We start from the raw sequence: 22,498 nt of genomic DNA on the forward strand, positions 1-22,498 counted from the left end.
TGGGATTTTCCCATGTATTTTACCAGGAAACATAGATAGGGCAGCCTAGAAAGGGAAGTGCCCTCCTAACCATACCCAAGCACTCCGAGTTTGTTGGCGATGTCCATTTTCCTGTATGAGTTCATGGTAACCTAAACCTAAGTGGAATTTTCCTCCAATGGGATTTTCCCATGTATTTTACCAGGAAACATAAGATAGGGCAGCCTAGAAAAGTAAGTGCCCTCCTAACCATACCCAAAGTTTCTTTTGAGTCAAGATCTCAGGTGATTTTGTGGCCACAAATCGGGTGAATTCTATGGAAACTACCTGAAAATGGTTTGATACTAACCTTTCCCCCTTGAGGCTTTTCCAATTTTCCAGTCAAGTCAGAGAACCTTATGGTCCCTCACCCAAGTAAAAGCCTGGCCTCACCCTGCTTAGCTTTTTCAAGATCACCCAAAGCTCACTGGACACGGACACCTAGCTGGGCATAATTAAGGTCATCAAGATAATTTCAACAAGCCTCGTTATTGGTTCGAGTTATAATTTCAACAAGCCCATCATCCTTAACCACAGCTTGTTACCCGATTGGAAAAGGCTTCCTTTTCCAAATGTTTTCTGCCAAGAAGATAAAAGGGGAACGAACTGTGCAAATCCAAAGCTTGCACTCTGTTCCTGCTTGCATGCAACGTGGTGAACCAGTAAAATGACACACTTATTTCCATTGTGTGATATACAGAGTCTGCTTGTTTTATTCAGCACTGGCCCTGTCTGACCCCTACTGGTCGGGCAGGCTTGTTCTAACGGAGGTTAAAACGACGAGGGAAGGGAGGTTTTCACAGTTAGAAAGGAGAAATGCAATGACGGCGGGCCCGGTTCATCCCTGCGTATACTCACGTTACAATACCCCGAATGCAGTGCTTAATCACAGATGAGAAGAAAACTGAAGAATTCCCTTTAAACTGCACAGTGGCATTGCGATGAAGGATACACTTATGTGACAACTGGAGGGTGTAAAAGGAAGGCCGGTTCCTTAGCAGCAGATGTCCTGAGATGGCATGGTTACTCCCAGGAGACGGGGCCCAAAGTGACACAGCTCCGGCTTCACATCCAGGTAATTGACCTTTCCAACCACCTCTCTGGGGTCTGTGCCAGATGGATGTAGGAGAACCACCTGTGGTCTAGTCCTCCACCGATGGCGCTAAAAGGAACGTCTAAGGTATTGGCCCCCAGGCAAGGAACAGCCTTCCTGGCTTTGATCCCAGGTGGGGTTCAGTTCTTCAGCTCGCCGAGCTTCAGCTTGGCAAATTCGGTGGCCACCTGCAGGGCTTCCTCTAGGCAATCTGTGTTTTTGCCCGTCGCCTGGGCCGAGAGATCTTTCCCTCCTCCCTTGCCCTCCATCAGGACGGTGACCTGCTGCACCCACTCGCTGGCCTTCAGCCCTTTGCTGGCGACTTCCTGAAACCGACAGAAGGGACTTATTTGTAGCCCCGGATCGAACAGTGAGGCCCCTCAGCGCTCTCTGAGCTTGGTCGTTCATTCTTGCAGACGTTTCGTTCTCAAATACGTTACCTGGTTTGGGGATGAAATGTCGGCAAGAATGAACAACCAAGCTCTGAGAGCACCAGGAGCTCCGCCACTTCCCGAAAGACAGGACGTTTGCAAATCTGCAATTTAAGCAAACCATGCTAAAGGAAAGTCAGATGCAAATCTCAGCATCCTTCATCAATGGCCATATAGGCTGAGGCTATCTGGGGAAAAAAATCTCATAGGCTTTTTCATTGTTGCTCTAGATCCGTGGTGGCGAACCAGTGGCACATGTGCCACAGGTGGCACGCAGAGTCCTCTCTGTGGGCACGCGCGCCGTCGCCCCAGTCCTAGACCTTCAGCTGGGTTTTATAAAACCTTTTCGCTTTAGGCCTTCACTACCGTGTGCACACAAAAAAAAGGTTCAATCAATTTCAACTTCTCACGGGGGGGGGAAAAGAAAGATCTCGCAAAGTTGGAATTGATGGAATGAACTTTTTAGTCCCACCCAGTCTGCCTTTACCACTGTAGCCATGCCCACCCAATGGGCCACGCCCACCCGGCATCCGAGGATACATAAGTGGGTTTTGGGTTGCAGTTTGGGCACTCGATCTCTAAAAGTTTCGCCATCACTGCTCTAGAGATCTATAACTTATAAAGAAAAAGAAGGGGACTCCTACTTCTTGAATGATCCGTATTATTTCTCTCTGGCCAGTTGGTGCCCACAGCCTCAGAGGGGGCTGCCCACCTGGCTTACCTGAGGAACTTGGCATAAGCAGGTAATTTTGCCTGCTTCATTATCCACGCTGAAAAGCATTGCTGCTGTCTCGGGGGAAAGAGTCTTCAACAGCTTCAGGGATTCGTTCAAGGCCTGGAGAGAAAGAGGGTGCTGTGAACTGGCATTGCAAGGTGGACCAGGAAAGAACTCAAAAAAACCTTCCATCATTTGGCAATCAGGCTGAAGGGAAGCCCACAGATCATTTCATGCCAAGAAGACGCGAGTGTGTGTGCAGCCACTTCTTGTCCTCTAGATGGGGACCAAACGTGCAACCTTCTCTCTGTGCTTTGTTGTTGTTCAGCCGCTAAGTCATGCCCGACTCTTTGCGACCCCATCGGCCGTATCTCTCTGCGCACCGCTGCCCATTTCACAACAGCACTAGCGTTTAGACTTATCCACCGCTTCATAGTGCTTTAGAGCTCTCTCCGAGCGGTTTACACAGTGTATTGCCCCCAACAATGTGGGTCCTCATTTTACCAAGCTGGGAAGGACACAAGGCTGGGTCAACCTTGGGCTGGTCAGGATCCAACTGCTGGCAGCCGGCAAAGTTAGCCTGCAATACTCCATTCTAACCACTGTGCCACCACAACCTCACAGAGGATGGTAGCGCTGAGAAAAGAAGTACCTTAGCAGAAGCACCGTTCTCCATTTCCAGAATGACCAGAGGCTGGTTGGGATAAGCTTCAATGAGCTGTTTCATCTTGTCCAGCACCTTGGAGACGAAAGAGAAGCATGAGACAAATGTGAGGTTGCCTAACTGAGGCGCCAAATGACAGGCGGAAAAATGATGCTCCTTGCAAAGGCAAAGAGAGGGCTTACTCTACATTAGTGAGACTTCAACTCCCAGAATTCCTCAGCCAGACCTGGCTGGCTGAGGAATTCTGGGAGTTGAAGTCCACAAGTCTTAAAGTTGCCAAGTTTGAAGACCCCCTGCTCTATATGTGATACTTAGCCGGGGTCCCAATGCCGGAAGATTAAACAATATGTAGTGTGCCAGGTACAAAGGCACATGCACGTGAGAAAAATAAATGCACCAACTTCTCAGCCAAGTCTGGCTTGCTAAAATGAAGACTCCAGACAGAAGGTGGGATAAGTTATGACAACCTTTGGCAACGTAAAGTTCTCCCAGATGTTTTAAGAGTTACACATGCCAGAATTTCTATCCAGTGTGGCAAGTTAGGAATTCCAGAAGTTTTAGTCTTTGCACAAAACACACACACACACACACACACACACACACACACACACACACAGACAGATTGGGAATTGTTCTCTTAGGATTATGTTTCTAAAGATGGCCAAGTTAAAGGCCCAGAACCTTTCATTCAGAAAGATGACACCACATGATAAAAGAAAACAGCCATGCTGCTCTTTATGGTACAAGTGATGAGTCTTTATGATGAGTCTGCCCATCATGGCCACACTTTATAATGGTCATAACACAGGTCACCAGTTTGACTAACCAGAGTTTATGATTTTTTGGGCAGTGGCTGTTAGGCGAAACAGGCAGTCCTAAAAGAACCTCCGGGCTTGTTAAGGGAACCCATGGTCCGCTATGCGCTGGTTTTGCCCCAAACCAGAAATGCCAATTATTGCCAAAAACCTTGTAAAAGGTGGTCATGGCCATAAATGCCGAGCACCTGAAGTGCATTCACATGATCATGGGGTGAGCGGCGGAGCTGGAACTTCAGAACCAGGTGGTTAAGTACCTCCAAGCAGGTCCGTCCTGAACTTTGAACGGCCGCTAGGCAATCGGTCTCAAATCAAGGACTACCTTAGAACAATTTCTAAGCTCTTTGCGAGTCACAGACGGAGAAAGAAAAGGGGCTCACTCGTTTCTGGATGTCGGCCTTGTTGGCCCGATCCAAATCATCCATAATCTTCTTCAGTGCTTTTAGGGCCTCTCTGAGTTCGTCCTTGTGCCACTGGGGAATGACGGCCGTAGCCAGGGCCTGCAAAAGGAGTCGCACCTTGATGTTACAATTTCGGATCGGGTGGGCTCCCGTTGCTAAAACCACAAGTTCTTTCATCTGGGACTGGGACATTCAAGAAAGAAATCCCTCTACCAGTGACAGTGAACCTTTTAGACACCGAGTGCCCCCCAAACAACCCGCCCCCTCTGCCCCCACTCCGCCCTCCCCACCCTGCCTGACTGCCCACCGCCGATCAACCAGGCAGCCCTGCAGCGCCATGGCGGCCACGCCCTCCGCTTGTGCCCCACAGCATCATCTGTGCATGACGGGGCGCGAGGGCGGAATCTTGTCCCGGCTGCCATGTCCTTGGCTGCGCTGCTCCATGTGGGCCGTGCCCGGGGGCGATTCTCCTCCGGGGGGGGCCTGCTGAGGAGGAGGGGGCCACAGGGGAGGCGGGGCTGGGGCGACGGTGCGCATGCCCACAGAGGGCTCTGTGTGCCATCTCTGACATGCGTGCTGTAGGTACACCACCACTGCTCTACTAGATAGATAACTTTGTCATTTTTTTTTACTGTGGCCACATTGGCACACATTGAAAATGAAATTTACTTGCTTGCTCTCCAAAGTACACATACACAACACACATTTAAACATGCCCTATAGAACATAGGTATGCACCGTCACCCTTACGTATAGATAATGTCTAACTAGTAATCACTGTCCATCTTGAATACGTAACAGAAAGAGGCAGCTTCGGGGTTCATAAGGTTAATACTGTATGAAATGAAACTACAGCTGAATCTGGATGTTCTGCTTCGCGTACCACGAAGCCCCCCTCCTCCCCGAAGGCAACAAGGAAAACAGGCTGTGAAGAGGACACGTAGCCTCCCAATCTTGCAGACTCTGCTCAAGTAAGCCTTATATGTCCTATCCTGGATGGAAGGGAGGAAACTGCCTTGCCAAGCACAGACCACCCCAGCATATAGCAATAGCCAATAGCACTTAGACTTACGGTATATACTGCTTCATAGTGCTTTACAGCACTTTCTGATCAGTTTACAATGTTAGCATCCTGTTCCCCCCCCCCCCCCCAACAACCTGGGTCCTCACTTGACTGACCTTGGAAGGGTGGAAGGCTGAGTCAACCTTGAGCCGGTCAGGATCGAACTCCTGGCAGTGGGCAAAGTAGAATACCGCATTCTAGCCACTGGGCCACCAGGGCTCTTGAATGGGATAGCTACTGAATTTGCATTCACTAGGCCAGGGGTCGGCAACCTCGGCTCTTTTATGACTCGTGGCTCAGGAATTCAGGACTCATAGCTGGCTCAGGAATTCTGGGAGTTGAAGTCCACGAGTCATAAAAGAGCCGAGGTTGCCGACCCCTGCACTAGGCAGAGACCTACAAGCGATACGTAAAGTCCTTCCTATAAACCCAGCCGGCGAGACGTAAACTGCAACTCTTCAGCGAGCTTGGAGAGGACCAGCCTTACCAGAGGATCCCAGGAGAGAGACGCTACAATGGCCTTTTCTTTCCTTACCTCGCCAAGATCCGCAATCTCACGCTGGACCTCTTTGTTGGGTGTCGTTTGGATCTTCACTTTGGTTTCTAGGTCAGCCAGCTGCTTGTTCAGACCGTCTGCTGTCCTCAGTGCCTCGGAAGAGAAAAGGGATCCAGGGTTACGGAAGAGAAGAACATTTGCTCCCCAGCGGGCCTCAAGGGAAGATGATCAGGCTGACCCACACCTGTGGGCAAGAGTCTGGTCTCTTGGCTTAACATTAAACACAGATCCAATGGATCAGACCGGGTGTATCTTCTCAACTTGCTCGGTCAGCTTCTCAACTTGCTCGGCTTCCCCAAAGCATCTGGCTTTCTTTCTTCTCCACTTACCTTTTGCGCTTCGGCGCCAGTGACGCCCACTATCCTCCGGATGCCCTTTGCTATCGCTTCCTCCGACACAATGACAAAGTGCCCGGCGTGACTCGAGTTCTGCAAATGCCTGTAAACACACGGCAGGTTAGGAGGCTCTAGGCGAGTTCTCTAAAACCTCTTGTCTCAGCAACTGAAAAAAATGTCTGCCTTGGCAGACCTAATCTGCTAGGTCGGCAACCCTTGGCTCTGGAGCCACAAGCGGCTCTTTCAGCCTTCTCCTGCGGCTCCCAGTCCTCCTCCTCCACCATTTTCAGAGAGAGAGAGACAGAGACAGGCACTTGTGCTTCCCTTCTCTCTCTCTCTCTGTGTATGTGTGTAAAAAAGAGTGGCCTCACACTGTTCTCCGGGAAGCTCACAAGGAAGCAGCAGAAAGCAGGGCAGGAGAGCCAGCCCAATAAGAATGTCTCTTAGCTTGTGAAGCCAGCTTGCCAGGTGAGCAGAAGATCGGAGAGAGGGGGAGAGAGAGAGGGAGGGAGAGAAAGAGAGGGAGAGGGAGGGAGGAAGGGAAGGAGAAAGCGCTCATGCACAGCAGCCTCTATTTCTTTTTAATTAAACTTTTCAATCAAGCTCCCCTCCTCACGTGCATTTTTGCAGCTCCCAGTGTTGTTTTTTCCCCTCTGGGAAACGGGTCCAAGTGGCTCTTTTGAGTGTTTAAGGTTGCCGACCCCTGTGCTAGGATAATGTACGATTTGTAAGTTTTGGTTTCCCGATGCAGCCCCTTTTTGCGACCCCCCCCAATGTACTCACGTGCCCCCACAGAATTCGACCGACGTGATGGCACCCGCTGCGCTGGAGGGGTCATTCAGCATGTCCTCAACTGGTATGCCAATTGAGACAACACGGACAGGGTCGGGGTAAGTCTCATCAAAGACCGCTCGGAGTCCCTGGATGGCCTTGGCAGCTGCCAGCGGACAGTCCTTGGCGTACACAATCTGGGTAATTGATCACAGGGACACTGAAGATTAACAGATTCCAGGGGAGGGGATCCAGTAGCCGTACCTACTGTTTCTTAGTGCAACCATCTCAAGATCCTTCTATTTTTCTGCCAAGGTGCAAAGCCCCAGCATAGGTAAGCAAAATTTGGCCCCTAACCGTGCCTGTTGAAGCCATCACAGGCTTCAATTTAATTTCCTTTCGGCAGGTCAGCTGCGTCTTAATCTCAGCTCTATATAATCATGCCGAGAAAAGTTATAATCGGGCCCCAAATCCAGCAGCTGTGCCCATGCAATAAATGGACACGGTTAGTTTTAATAAATAAAAGAATGGGATAGAATTCTATGCGCAAGAGCCATGGGGGGCACAGTGGTTAGAATGCGGTGTTGCAGGTTAATTCTGCCCACTGCCAGGAGTTCAATCCTGACGGGCTCAAGGTTGACTCAGCCTTCCAGACTTCTGAGATTGGTAAAATGAGGAGCCAGATTGTTTGAGGTATGTGTGTGTGGGGGGGCAATATGCTGATTCTGTAAGCCGCTTAGAGGGCTGTAAAGCGCTATGAAGCGGTATAAAAGTCTTAAGTGCTATTGCTATTCACAATTGGTAGGGAAAGTAGAGACTGGCCTATTTTCTGTACGTGCTCATGTGCATCTGAACAGGGAAATTCAGTTGTCTCTAGTTATCCACTTGTTTCCGGAAACCAGAGAAGTAATTATATTCCAAACGGATTCAAGACAAGCACAGTGGCGCACACTCTCACTCTACCTTGGCTTCTTGAATCATTCTGTTAACAATCTCTTCTGCCTTCTTGATTTCCTGGGTGGACATTGCCCCCTTGGCGGTGAAATCAAACCGCAATCGGTCTGGAGCCACCAAGGATCCCCGCTGATCGGCTTCTCCCAGCACAGAACGTAACGCAAAGTTGAGGATGTGGGTGACTGTGTGGTTGCTCATAATGGGCCTTCGCCTTGGCTGAAAGGCAAAAGAGAGGTGACTGGAGATATGAGGAGCTGCAAGGAAAAGCAGGAAGGATCCGTCTCATCAAGGATCCAAAAAAGTCAGGATCTATTCTGGTCAGCCGGTTCTGGTCCCTAAGTGATTTAGGCAATAGACTAGCGCAGGGATCCCCAAGCCCTGGGCCGCGACCCACTATTGGGCCATCAGCTGTTTGGAACTAGGCTGCAGAAGTGGTGGGTGAGCATCCCTACTTATGCGAGCGGCAGGCGAGCGCATGCACGCGCACTCCAATTGTACAAGGGATGGGTGTGCGTGCCCGCTGCTCGTGCAAATGGAGCTCTACACGTGTGCTTGCTGGCCACTTGCGTGGAACTATTCCCTCATCCCCCCCGCCACGCCAGTCTGCAAGGGCGGAAAGGTTGGGAAACTCTGGGCTACCAAATCAAATTTTAATCAAGACTTTATCATTAGAAAAAGGATTAGAGCAGACATGTCAAACACAAGGCCCGGGGGCCAAATCCGGCCCGCGAAGTGGTTTCATGTGGCCCGCGAAGCCATCCTGGAAACAGTGAGGGAACGGCCCCCACTGCCTTGGCCCTGGCCCAGAGACCCTCCTCCTGCCAGAGACCCTCAGATCTGTCCCACTCCTGCCCAGGCCCCCATAGGCACCCTTGATGCAAACGATGTAGAGCTGGCCACGCCCACCCAGTAGGCCATACGCACTCTAGCCACGCCCACCCAGTAGGCCACGTCCACCCTGGTCATACCCACCCGGCCCCCTGAGGGTAACCGCAATGCTGATGCGGCCCTCAATGAAATTGAGTTTGACACCCCTGGATTAGAGGAAGAACCCAAGTCAACTTTCTTTTATCTTCTTCTTCCCTTCTCGAGCCACTCACCTCATCAATAAACAAGCGCACAACATCTCCCACCTTGAGGGTCCCGTAGACTGTGCCCACGTGGAGCACGTAACCTCCTCGGACTTGTACGTTTTTCACCGTAAATTCTGTCTTCTGCAAAGCAAAGGGCAAAGTCAGCGGATGTGGTTCGTCAAATCGATCAGGGAGGTTGATAACAAAGAGCAAACCCAACGAGCTCAGAGCATGCTAGAGCCTAGATCCATGGTAGCGAACTTATGGCACGCGTGCCACAGGTGCCACAGAGAACCCTCTCTGTGGTCATGTGCGCTGTAGCCCCAGTCCTAGGCCTTCAGCTGGGTTTTATGAAACCTTTTCGCTTTAGGCCTCCGCCGCCGTGTGCAAAAAAAAAAAAGGTTCAATCAATGTCAACTTCTCACGAGCAAAAAAAAGATATCGCAAAGTTGGAATTGATTGAACTTTTTAGTCCCAACCACTCTGCCATTACCACTGCAGCGACGCCCACCCAATGGGCCACGCCCACCCAGCACCCGAGGATACATAAGTGGATTTTGGGTTGCAGTTTGGGCACTCGGTGTCTAAAAGGTTCGCCATCGCTGGCCTAGATCCTGTTCTGATCATCTCCTACTAGACTAAAGAACCAGTTATGATCCTCCCAACATGCTAGTTAGCAGACTTTAAGGGGGAGGAGGATGGCTTATTAGTCCACAAAGCTCTCCCATTCCGAAACAGATCACGGTTCCCACCAAATCTCTTTGGCCAACTTACATCTTCAGCCCCATCATCTTCCTTAATAAAGTAGCCTTCATCGTAGATCTGCCCACCCTGCTCAGCATAGAAGCAGGTCTGGTCCAGTACAACCCCACACTCTTGGCCTGTATGAACTTCCTCTACAAAGGTCTTTTCCCGTCGGAGAGCTTTCACTGTGGCCTCAGGGTTATTAAATTCTGTAGGGCAAAACAAAAACACCCCAAGAGGGTAAAAAAAATAACAGACAGGTGAGCTTTGTTTTCACATCAGGAAGCCAAAACAACCATGCAAAAGATGGGCAAGGACAGCCTTGACATTTTCAGAACGGACCACTCAGCTGCGTGATCCACTGGATGAATAAGGAAAGCCATGCTATCCAAGAAGTTCTGAATCTGAAACCAAAGAAGGCCACTTGTTGGGTGTGTTGAAGGCAGGCCTTGTGCTAATAATGCCCTGGGACAGGCAGAAGATGTTGCACTAAACCAGGGGTAGGCAACCTCGGCTCTTTTATGACTCGTGGACTTCAACTCCCAAAATTCCTGAGTCAGCATAACTGACTCAGGAATTCCTGGGAGTTGAAGTCCATGAGTCATAAAAGAGCCGAGGTTGCCTACCCTTGCACTGAACGAACAGCCTGGAACTCACCATAGAAGCCTTCTGGATCTGACCGATAGTTGTACTTCAGGGAGTCGTCCGTGGGCTCCAGGTCTCTGGCACGGAGATCTTCAATAGCATAGATGTCCAACATGATGAGGTCTTCATCGCCAGCTCCCTTGCCCTGGGACTTCAGCTGGAAATGCAACAAACCCAAACGTGAAGGCTGAATTAAGGGACTAAAGAACTGTCACAAAGAAGAGGGAGTCAAGCTATTCTCCAAAGCGCCTGAAGGCAGGACAAGAAGCAACGGATGGAAACCGATCAAGGAGAGAAGCAACCTAGAACCAAGGAGAAACTTCCTGACAGGGAGAACAATTAATCAGTGGAACTGCTTGCCTCCAGAAGTTGCGGATGCTCCAACACTGGAAAATTTTTAAGAAGAGATTGGACAACCATTTGTCCAATATGGCATAGGGTCTCTTGCTTGACCAAGGGGTTGGACTAGAAGACTTCCAAAGTCCCTTTCAACTCAAGATATCTACTCTGATTAGATGAATTAGGACAAGATGCTTTGCTAACAAAGTCAGTCTTTCCCATTCTGCATATAAATGAACTATGTGGCTTTGCTGTGATTGGTGGCTGTTTACAATCAGGATGCATTTCACTTTGTTGTTGTTGTTACTTGCGAAGTCGTGTCCGACCCTTCGCGACCCCATGGACAACGTTCCTCCAGGCCTTCCTGTCCTCTACCATCTTCTGGAGTCCATCTAAGCTCACGCCTACTGCTTCAGTGACTCCATCCAGCCACCTCGTTCTCTGTCGTCCCCTTCTTCTCTTGCCCTCAACCATTCCCAGCATTAGGCTCTTCTCCAGTGAGTCCTTCTTTCTCATTAGGTGGCCAAAGTATTTGAGTTTTAGCTTCAGGATCTGGCCTTCTAAAGAGCAGTCAGGGTTGATCTCCTCTAGGACTGACCGGTTTGATCGCCTTGCAGTCCAAGGAACTCGCAGGAGTCTTCTCCAGCACCATAGTTCAAAGGCCTCAATTCTTTCACTTTTCACTTACATTCTGGTAAACTGCTCAATCCTGCCCACATATATAAAGATACAGGTGCTCCTTATAACCGCAGCTGGGACTAGAGTTTCCACTGCTGAACAAAGCGGTTGCTAAGTTGCGCCTGATATTATCTTTTTCGCTGCGGTGGCTAAGTGGAATATCGAAGTTGTTAAGTGAATCAACTTCATTTATTTTGCTTCTCAATGATCGCATGAACCCAGGATGCTGCCATTGTCGTAAACACGTGCTGGTCGCTAAGGGACCGTAGGGATACTGCGAGTCATAAATATGAGGATCAGTTGTAAGTCACCTTTGGCGAAGATGGCCAAATTGACTGCGATTAAAACACACACACACACACACACACACACACACACACAATTACTTCTGTTTCATCTTGGAAACCACTTTTGGACTTTGTGCTTGAGGTGGGGGAAAAAAATGAAACTTTGATTTTGGGTTTTACTGATTCAATAGGTCTGTTGTGGTAGAAAGGGCTAGTTTGTATTCTTACGTAAAAGTAAAAAGTTGAGGTTTGATGCTATTATTTATTTTACTGCACCAAAGTGAGTCGGAAATCTTCCTTTTTTCCCCGTTGCCTTACACCAGGGGTGTCAAACTGCCGGCCTGCGGGCTGGAGCGTCACGGAGAAACCGCGCCCATCCCATTTTCAGCAATGGGAAAAAGTTCCGATACGTCGCGCAACGTCACGTGACGTTGCGAGTTTGACATGCCTGCCTTACACTTTTCCCTCCCTTTATTTTCCTACTATTTTCTTTTGTATTTTACATTAAGGTAAAGGTAAAGGTTTCCCCGCACATGCGTGCTAGTCGTTTCCGACTCTAGGGGCCGGTGCTCATCTCCGTTTCAAAGCCGAAGAGCCAGCGCTTGTCCGAGGACGTCTCCGTGGTCATGTGGCCGCCATGACTAGACGCCAAAGGCGCACGGAACGCTGTTACCTTCCCACCGGAGTGGTTCCTATCTTTCTACTTGCATTTTTACGTGCTTTCGAACTGCTAGGTTGGCAGAAGCTGGGACGAGTAACAGGCGCTCACTCTGCTACGCGGCACTCGGGATTCGACCCACCAAACTGCTGACCTTCTGGTCGACAAGCTCAGCGTCCTAACCCAAGCTGCTAAAACAAAAACCACCCTTTTCAGGGCCCTTTTAACTTTGAATGGTCACTAAACAAATAGCTGTAAGTCGAGGATTACCTGTCCACATGCCCACATGAGACGGAGATTGCTAACTGTGTCAGTGGTAGCCAAGCCCTACCTGAGCCATCTTCCTTTCCTCCTCAAAGGCCTCCATGTCGATTTTTAAGCCCTTCTCTTCCGCAATAAGCCCAGTGAGATCCACGGGGAAACCGTACGTATCATATAGGAGCCAGGCTGTGTCTCCTGGACAGGGGCCAGAAAGAAAGAGCCAACAGTCAAAGAACGCACCATGAAAACATCTTCACCTAGAAAATGGATACTCTCTTTTGAGGGTCATCCTGCCTCAGAGTTGAACTTCCGTTTCTCTTCAGGCTCCCTAAGCGAGAGGAGAAGGAAAAAGGAGCTGGTGCAACATGCACAGAGAGCTGGCCGTGGAAAGCAACGGTAGAAAGAAGAAGAGGTTTTTTTTAACAGGAGGAAAGAAATCTGGCGTGAATGAAGCAAGACCTCGGTCAGGCCTTCTCACACCAAAGGATGAGGGACACTCGCCCCCTAATAATTAGAGCCCCTAAATTTGTGGTTTACACCAGTGGTCTCCAACCTTTGCGGCTCGGTGGACGGGTGGAGGCAGCAGCAGCGGAGTGGGGGGAGGGGATGGTTTCACATGTGTGCGTCCCGCTTTCACAAATTCAGCTTTGCGTATCCTGCACGCTCACCCACCACCTCCGTGGCCTGGTTTCGAACAGGATGCAGCCTGCCAGTGAGCTGTGAACTGGGGGCTGGGGAAGAGCAGGTCAGCATGGAACCAGTTCATGCCAGGCATCTTCAAGGCTGTTTACCCTGAGGGTGGAAAGTTACCAGCCCCAACACCTCAGCGTTCCCAAAGCATCTTGGTGGCATCGCATTGGCTGGACTTGGACTGGTCATGGGGAGAAGGATGGGGAGTGAAGGAAATAGTTTTGTACTGATGTGCGGGAAACCTAGATTCCTCCTGACTTTACTGCAAGCAGCATCTTTTAGTAAAAGTATCTTTCACATCAATCAAATGGAGTTGAGGGTTTTTCTTTCCTAAGGGACCAGACTGAGGCAGGTCTGACAGATTCCTATTCAGCCCTACCATGTTATACTAATTGGTGACCTTTTAAAAGAAGTAAGACTATCCTAAGAGATATGTGACTTCACACGCTGAGTAGTTAACAGGGACTATTAATAGGAAGGGTAACATGTTACGTACCAGGGATTATTTTATTGTCTCCTAAACTCTGAATCTTCCTGTCAAGAATGCGGCGTCCTCGGTTGAGGGTCTTCAAGAACTGCACCTCCTCTTCATTGATAATATCTTTCACCATCTCTGGATCTTTTGTTAGTTCAGGGAAGGCTCCACCCTGAGAAGAACAGGATTCAGTGAAGGAAGGTCATCTCATCTGCTCAGCCATCCATGCACCAAGAGAAGTGTGAGGAGCAGCCTTCCCTGAGGCTTTCTAGGTAGCATGGAGACTACAACTCCCAGAATTCCAGTGGCCCTGCTGGGCTTCAGGGTACAATTCTATTTTAACGAGAGGGCAGGAGGTTGGGGACCACTGCTCAAAGGCAAAACACCAGAGTAGGCTTACCAGGGACTGAACCACCACATCGACCAGTGTGGCGAAGAATCCCTTGGGAGCATTGAGCTTCTCATGAGCGTAGCGCACAGCACGTCGGAGGATGCGCCTCAGAACATACCTGCAGTAAGGAACAAGAGGTGGTGAGAATCTTTCACATTCTGGCTAGTCGTATTTCTGAAAACATGTTTTCAGTAATTAGGTTTTCCTAATCAAATGTACCTCAAAAAAAAAATCCCTTTGGTTTTAATCCAGCCCTCACCCCAGGGAATTATGGGCAGTCTCACCCTCTGCCGGTGTTATCGGGTCTCCCGCCATCTGAAAGGGCTATGGTGATGGTTCGGGCATGGTCAGCCAGAACCCGATAAGCCATGTCTATGCCATCAACATCTTCCTCACCAACCCGCCCGGCATAAGTTCGGCAGCCAGTCCCCTGTGAAAAAAAAGAAATGAAACCAGAAATTTTCATGAATGTGAGCCAGTGCCAGTATTGACTTATTATTTGCTATTCTCCAAAGCACCTGAAGGCAAGACAAGAAGCAACAGATGGAAACTAATCAAGGGGAGAAGCAACCTAGATCCAGTGAGAAATTTCCTGGCAATGAGAACAATTAACCAGTAGAACGACTTGCCTCTAGAAGCTGTGGGTGCTCCGACACTGGAGGCTTTTAAAAAGAATCTGGATCACCATTTGTCTGAAATGGAATAGTCTCCCGTTTGAGCAGGGGATTGGGCTAGAAGACCTCCAAGGCCCCTTCCAATTCTGTTATTCTGTCCCACGACTTTAGGGCCACCTGTTAAGTCTGTTAAACTCCATTGTTCCAAAACCCTTTCAGAAAAGTCTGGGCTATGCTCTCCAGAGGCCGAACCCTGGGCTGACCAACGGATCCGCCATGAACTCGGGGCGTACCTTCTGAATAGCCTCAAAATAAGGCATAAAAAGATCGGTGTCATAGTTGGACATTTTGTTCTGCAACACGGACACCAGCCGCTCCAGCCCCATCCCGGTGTCAATGCTTTTCTTCGGCAGTGGTTTCAAGGTCCCGTCAGCCTCTCTGGCCCAAGAAGAAGAAAATATATATATATATATATAAAACTGTTGGGATCAGGAAACACTAACAGAAATCCAGTCTTTTCTCTTCGCCCCAACTTCATGCAATCTAGAAACTCCACTGGATTCATAAAGACCGGGCACTAAAAAAGCTAAATCAAACTAATATAGAGCAATGGAATACAGGTAGTCCTCGACCTACGACGCAGTTCGTTTAGTGACTGTTCAGGGTTAAAACGGCATTGAAAAAAGGGACTTATGACCGTTTTTCACACCTATGGCCATTGCGGCATCCCCAGGGTCACGTGAACAGAATTCAGACGCTTGGCAGCCGACTCTTATTTATAACGGTTGCAGTGTCCCGGGGTCACACGATCGCCTTTTGTGACTTTTGATAAGCAAAGTCAATGGGGAAGCCATATTCCCTTCATAACCATGTGACTAACGGAAATTGAGGACTACCTGTTATACATACAGAGAGAAACAAATACATCATGCACATAGATGCCTAGTATAAAAGTGGGAACAAATTGGTCCAGTGCTCTTCCTCATGAGCGACTGGAAACCCACAGCTAGGAGATCTCAAGCAAAAGGCGATCGATTCCCACGTCACCTGTTGAACTGTATGAACACCAGATTCCAGATCTCGAGCACGTTGGGGTCATCTTGATTGACCAGGTGGGAAGCGTCTCGGTCCCCGATCCGGTCGTAATGCATCTCGCTGCAAGGACCACAGGGCCCCGTGTCTCCCATTTCCCAGAAGTTGTCCTTCATGCTGCCTGGAAGAATCTTGCTCTCTGCCAGACTGAAGGAGAAAAAAGTTCCATGAGTTAACAGAGTGAGGAAAAAGTTCACACATTGTGGCTTCAGTGCTCTGGATTGATTAGGAATCCACGATATTTTGAAATAGCATTTTCCTCCATTTTTGTGCTATCCAGATGTGAGCCTGGGAACGTGATATTCTGAGAAATGCAGTCCCATCACTAATGGATGGTGCAAGGTTAGGAAAATTGGTATCTGAAGTCTACTTAACAAGTTCTTTAAAAAAAAAAGTAATGTTATCACGTTAGCAAGGTTAAGATAGTGCTAAGATATTTCAAAACTATATATAATGACAAGGAATACCCCACCAGCAGAGATAATGCTCCCTTCTTATTTTGTGCAGCAAAATAATAAGCCACTTTGGAAGAATCCTGGTTAAAAAAATGGTGGTTTAAAACATGCAATATGAGAAGCAAGACAGACGATCCAGATGTGCTTTCTGGGTGGCCTCCTTTCCACTAAACCAGAGCTTCTTATTTATTTATTTTTTTCTTTCAGGATCCCTTCCCGCTTTTAAAAATCATGGAGGACTCCAAAAAGAGTTGGATGGGATTGTAATACAGCATCATTCTTAAACCCGGCAAATAATTTCAATTTCACAGACTCCTTGAGAAGGTCTTGGGAGTACACTTTAAGAAGCACCGCACTAAACTTGCTCGTAAATCACAATTCTTGGTTCAAAAGTAACAACGAACCTGGGATTAGTTAAACTGATTCCCGGTTTGTTTGTTTTTCTTAAGAGCACAAAGAGTTTGCACGATGCAAAGAAAGGAGAAATTTTAAGGCACAGGCTAGTTTGGAAAGACTAAGGGAGGCCACCCCTCTGACACCTTCGCTTCTTTTGGGAGGGGTTGGACAGTCTCTCCTGTTCAGATGCTAAGGAAGAATTTCCTGGCTCATCCCAACTCACCCGAGATCCAGCCAAATCCGTTTACAATCTAAGTCAGGCTCCAAGCCGGCTGCCTCGTTGCCACCAAAATAAGTCACATACAGCCTTTCGATGGGGATGCCAAATTCTTTGGTGAGGAGGTCCAGAGCAAGTTTGCAAGCCAGTTCCTGAGTGGACAGTGAAAAACAGGGCAGTGAAGATCCTGCCAGACCTCTTTTCTTTCTTTTTACATCTCCCTTTTAATAAACGGTGCAATAGGACCACTAAGCCATCACAGATACAGATAGTCCTGTATCTGCCCACAGTCGGGGCCAGCATATCCACTGCTCAGCAAGGCAATTGTTAAGTCAGCCAGCCTTATTGCTACGGTCGTTAAAAAACAAATCACTACAGCCGTTAAAAGTGAATCGTGTGGTTGTTAAATGAATCCAGCTTCCACCATTGACTTTGCTTGTCAGAATCCAGCCGGGAAGGTCACAAATAACAATCGCATGACTCCGAGATGCAACAACCATTGTCAATACCTGCCAGTTGCCAAGCGCCCAAATTTTGATCATGTGACTGCGGGGATGCTGTGATGCTAAGCGTGAGGACCACCGTAAGCCATTTTTTCAGTGGCACCATAAGTCTGGGTAGTCGCTAAACAGATGGTTCTAAGTCAGGTACTATCTGTACAACCACCGATTCACTGTGTATAGTTTGAAATGTATTTTTTTTATATAAATATTTTATTTTCTATTTTTGCAGTCAAATACTTAATAGACAACATGCTGTGGTATGCATTAACTTCTTCAGTTTAGATCCAATATTACACCATCAAATGTTTCCTTCCAGTAGTACCTGTTTTCCCACACTGGGCAAATACAATTCTTATTGTTATGAATAAATATATAATTTAATATCAACATCTTTTGTTACGTTTTTCTCATAATATCAATAATGTTAGTTTTAGATAACTTTTCTAACCAAAACATATCTTAATTCCATTTGCACTTAATATACATATGTTCAATCAGTACCCTGTTTTCGCTTTTAAATTTTTTTTTTAATTTCCCATCAGTGTTCAAAATGTCTCTACTGTTTATAATTTCAAAGTAAGTTATATTTGGGTAACCAAAAGCTTCCCTTATTCAAACTTCTTAGCATTTTCCTGTTTCCCTTCTCATCCCAAAATTTAATATTCTAATTACAAATCTTATCTTCCTAGTTACGATAATACTTCTATTTCTAGCAATTATCTACACTCCACCATATTCTAACATCTAGTTAATAATATAATATCCCATCTAATGGGTCAAAACCTCTATTTTCTTCAGTCTGGTTTGAAACGTATTTGATGGGTCTGGAAATGCGAGCAGGCTGCCTCTGTGCCTTTGAATGATCCAGCAGTAACCAAATCAACACCCCAAACAAGCCAGATCAGAAAACTGCTCCGTACTGGCTAGCATTTGGCCAGCACTGAGAAGCGCTCCCCTAGCTTGTATATAGGAAAATTTCCAGGAGACCAAAGGTGCAAGAATTCTGTGTGAAACAAGGAAAAACAAGGGCCCCCCCAAACACAACCCACCCTACGTTGTATCCCCGAGTTGAGTGCTTCCTGCTATGCTCCTGCTGTACCTTGAAGTAATCGCCAAAAGACCAGGAGCCCAGCATCTCAAAGAAAGTGTGATGATACACATCCTTGCCCACGTCGTCCAAGTCGTTGTGTTTGCCACCAGCTCGAATGCACTTCTGGGTGTTGACAGCTCGTGTCAGCTTTGCCATGGGATGGGAAGGGTCAATGGTGTTGAGGAAGATGGGCTTGAACTGGGAAAACAATAGCAATTCTCAACTCTGGAGTTCCACGCAAACTAGGCTGAGCACATTTTAAAAACAAAAATAAAAATGGGGGGGTCGGCCCCAAATTCTTGAATTATGAAAAAGAGAGGACAATTTCCTCTCTTTTACGAGCGTCTATTATCACTGACAGATCCTGAAGCTAAAACTCAAATACTTTGGCCACCTAATGAGAAGGAAGGACTCACTGGAGAAGAGCCTAATGCTGGGAAAGGTTGAGGGCAAGAGAAGAAGGGGACGACAGAGAATGAGGTGGCTGGATGGAGTCACTGAAGCAGGAGGTGTGAGCTTAAATGGACTCCAGAAGATGGTAGAGGACAGGAAGGCCTGGAGGAATGTTGCCCATGGGGTCGCGATGGGTCGGAGACGACTTCGCAGCTAACAACAAACAATTATCACTGACCTGGTTCATGCCAGCATTGGCGAAAAGGAGCGTAGGGTCATCCAGAGGGATGGTGGCAGACGAGTGTACATAAGTATGCTGGTTGTCCACAAAAAAATTGATGAAGCGTTGACGGATCTCACTGGCTGTCAGTGTCTCCATTGTGAGGTCAGCACTGGTGTGAGAGAGGGATGGAAAGAAGAGACACCAGATTTGAAGAAAGCCACACAAAGTTATAAAAAGTCAGTCCCACCTTAGGCATGAAAGCTGGCTTGGCGATCTTGGGTCAGTTAACTCCCCCTCAGCCCATCCCACACCACAGGGTTGTTTTTGTCAAGAAAATAGGATGAGGAAGGGGCATGAAATATGTTCGCCACCTTGAATGGCTGCTGGCCTTGTGATCAAATTTAACCCAACGATTGATTGACATCAGAAGTAAACTCCTAGCTGGATGTTAACAGCTCGAGCAGAAAACAAAATCTTTTATCAACCCACTGCTGACGTTTACACAAAATTATTAACAGGTGAATTAAAGACTTGGCAGCTGCGCACTCAATTTCATTTTTCACAGTGTCACCCAGATGCCTCTGGGGTACCCAGAAAGCAGGCGGCCTCCAATTCCTTTCCCAGCAATGGTGAGCTAAGAATTAGGATATTGCATGGAGGGTTTTGAGAGGGGAATTTAACATGTAGAGTGATGGCAATGCTTTGATTAGTTTCTGATTCGGTGTATTAGGCAAACCAGAAATCAATCCATCCAGTCTCCAAGTTTAAGAGTGCTGTGTGAACACAACCTCTGAATTTCAGAGGAAAGGTTAAAAACATGTGGCAAGACACTCTGTTCCCTAGACAGCAAGCCAAAGCAGACGATCAGTTGCCAACAGCTCCCATAAATGCAGTGTTTCGAAACTGCCAGAAGAACAGAAATGTCCAACTGGCCAAAATGGACGGTGGCCAACATTTCTCAATCTAGTGTTTTTCAGAAATACTGTAACCCTCTGATCATCAGAAGTTCGGATCTGTCCTTCTGCTCCAGGCTTTTCATGGACAATGCCACCCAGGTGCCTCTCGGGTGTTTACAAAGCAGATGAAGACCAATCTTTCTTCCAACCTTGTTCCCTCCACCACCCAGCGCATCTTCCAGACTGACCAACTCCAATACGTTTTCATTTATGTAAGAAATGTAGAAGGCGACCCATCTTCAGAAATAACTCACAATCCAAAACAGGTTCTAAATAAACGTAAAACTCTATTTTTTAAATAAATCTAGAACAAAAGCCAAGGCCTTTTAACAAATCTGTCAGTGAACAACTGAGGATTTGTTCCGCCATAACGTCTCAAATAAAAGGGATGTGGTGGCTCAGTGGGTTAGGATGCTGAGCTTGTCGATTAGATGGTCGGCTGTTTGGTGGGTCAAATCCCGAGTGCCGCGTAACAGCCTGTTACTCGTCCCAGCTTCTGCCAACCTAGCAGTTCGAAAGCACGTAAAAATGCAAGTAGAAAAATAGGGACCAATCCGGTGGGAAGGTAACAGCGTTCCGTGAGCCTTTGGTATCTAGTCATGCCGGACACATGACCATGGAGACGTCCTCGGACAAGCGCTGGCTCTTCGGCTTTGAAACGGAGATGAGCACCGGCCCCTAGAGTCGGAAACGACTAGCACGCACGTGCGGGGGAACCTTTACCTTTTTAATGTCTCAAATACTACCCCTTCACAAGAGATGCTACCCCTTAAACTGCTTTTTGCAAACCACAATGGCTACGTTCCCAGGACAGGTTAAGAAGAAGTCAAGTTACGACTTAGGACAAGGGGCGCACAATGAGCCTTAAAGCACAGTATGTCACTTTGACCCAGTGCAGCTGGCCATAAATCAAATTCACCTTAAGACACCGTGAGCCTTAGGGTTGCAATGACAATGATGTTTTTTTTTTCTTCCCAAAAGGCAACTGGACTTTCTTGTTCTTTTTTTTTCCTTTTGAAAACATTTCGCTTCTCATCCAAGAAGCTTCTGCAGTTCTTAGCCGACTGCCGTGGGGGAGGGGGGACTCAGCCTTCCATCCTTCCGAGGTAGGTAAAATGAGGACCCAGATTGTTGGGGGCAATTAAGCTGACTTTGTAATAATGCCGCTTGGGGGGGGGTGTGTGAAAGCCCTAACAAGCAGGCATATACATAGAATGAAGGCTACTGCTAAGCTCGTAAGCCGCCCTGAGTCTTCGGAGAAGGGCGGGATATAAATTTAATAAAAATAAATAAAAATAAATGGAAAGATTTATATTCTTTGCAATCATCTGGTCCTTAGCATTTAGCCTTTCCACTCCCCATTGGTCAGTCAGAACTGAAGAGGCTTCTTGGATGAGAAGCGAAACGTTTGCAAAGGAAAAAAAAAACCTCAAGAATATCCAATTACTACTTCTTCTTTTTAAAGCACCTTGGGGACAACCATGACCTGGATCAGGGGTAGGCAACCTCGGCTCTTTTATGACTCATGGACTTCAACTCCCAGAATTCCTGAGTCAGCTATGCTGACTCAGGAATTCTGGGAGTTGAAGTCCATGAGTCATAAAAGAGCCGAGGTTGCCTACCCCTGACCTGGATGATGGAGAATCTCTGTAGACACGTTGGAGACCCACAAACACACACCCAGCAGGAAACCACCATGGGGCATTTAAGCAATTGACTCCCCCAGATCAGCAACCTACGCCCAACTCCTCCTTAAGACTCTTTACAGGTGGAGGAGAGCTTCAGCAAAGGGGCAAAAAAAGGGGGTCCACTATCCAACGTGCCTACAAGCAACCATCTCACCACCAGGTTTATCGAGCGCTTGGGGATTCAGCCAATCTTTCTCCGCCCAGCCTACCTTGCAGGGTTGATGTGCGGACAGACTGGACAGAGGGAGGGAACCACTGAGGAGGACGCCGCCTTTTCCGCCTGGAAAACAAGACAGGAGATGCTAGAGGGGAACGAACGCATTTATTTTATTTCTTTCCATTCAAACGACCCCCAATAACCTACCTGGCTTCTTCAGCCGCTCCCCCAATGTCGCTGCCAGGAGCTGCGGCGGCGTTTCGGCTACGCCACCGGGCAAGAGGCGGACCTTTCTTTACTTCGCACATTCTATTGGCCTAGAAGTTGAGAGGCGGATGGCTATTGGTCCAAAGTCTTGTCTATTATCTGAAAAAAGGGGCCGAGTCACGCCGACTTGCCAGCCTGACAAGCATGCTGAGATTGAAGGATTTAGCCCGGCTGATGCAATGGCCGCGACACCGAGGTCACGTGTCCTCCCTGGGAAGGGCTTGAAGGCGGCAAGGGGGCCGCCATTAAGGGAAGAGACTGGCCCGGGGCGTGGGGGCGTGGAAGGGAAGATCTAATTATAGAGAGTAGTTAATAATTCGAGATTGATTTGGTAGGATAATGTACGATGGGGGAGGGACCATGTTGTTGAAATGCGCAGTTCTTTATATA

At 47.9% G+C, this 22,498-nt stretch overlaps 1 protein-coding gene across 2 annotated transcripts; it reads right to left on the reverse strand.

The window, feature by feature from the left end:
• Positions 1-694: 694 nt before the first annotated feature.
• Positions 695-22,125, reverse strand: AARS1 (alanyl-tRNA synthetase 1). 2 transcript variants are annotated; one of them, XM_081335916.1, is made up of 22 exons: positions 22,049-22,119; positions 21,894-21,964; positions 19,056-19,209; positions 18,434-18,622; positions 16,838-16,983; positions 15,719-15,910; positions 14,965-15,109; positions 14,342-14,487; positions 14,067-14,175; positions 13,688-13,838; positions 12,572-12,696; positions 10,291-10,435; positions 9,664-9,842; positions 8,917-9,030; positions 7,826-8,032; positions 6,875-7,059; positions 6,086-6,194; positions 5,736-5,849; positions 4,117-4,236; positions 2,910-2,996; positions 2,264-2,377; positions 695-1,437 (listed from the first exon to the last, which is right to left on the reverse strand). In XM_081335916.1, exons 3-22 carry the CDS (start codon positions 19,194-19,196, stop codon positions 1,252-1,254), a joined length of 2,904 nt encoding a protein of 967 aa, XP_081192042.1. In that variant the 5' UTR covers positions 19,197-19,209; positions 21,894-21,964; positions 22,049-22,119; the 3' UTR covers positions 695-1,251. The 2 variants fall into 2 exon arrangements, with proteins under 2 accessions (XP_081192042.1, XP_081192043.1); XM_081335917.1 differs by having other exon boundaries at positions 1,419-1,551; positions 22,049-22,125.
• Between the last annotated feature and the right edge of the window lie 373 nt (positions 22,126-22,498).

Source organism: Vipera berus (assembly GCF_964194415.1).
Source record: "Vipera berus genome assembly, chromosome: 10".
NCBI lineage: Eukaryota > Metazoa > Chordata > Lepidosauria > Squamata > Viperidae > Vipera > Vipera berus.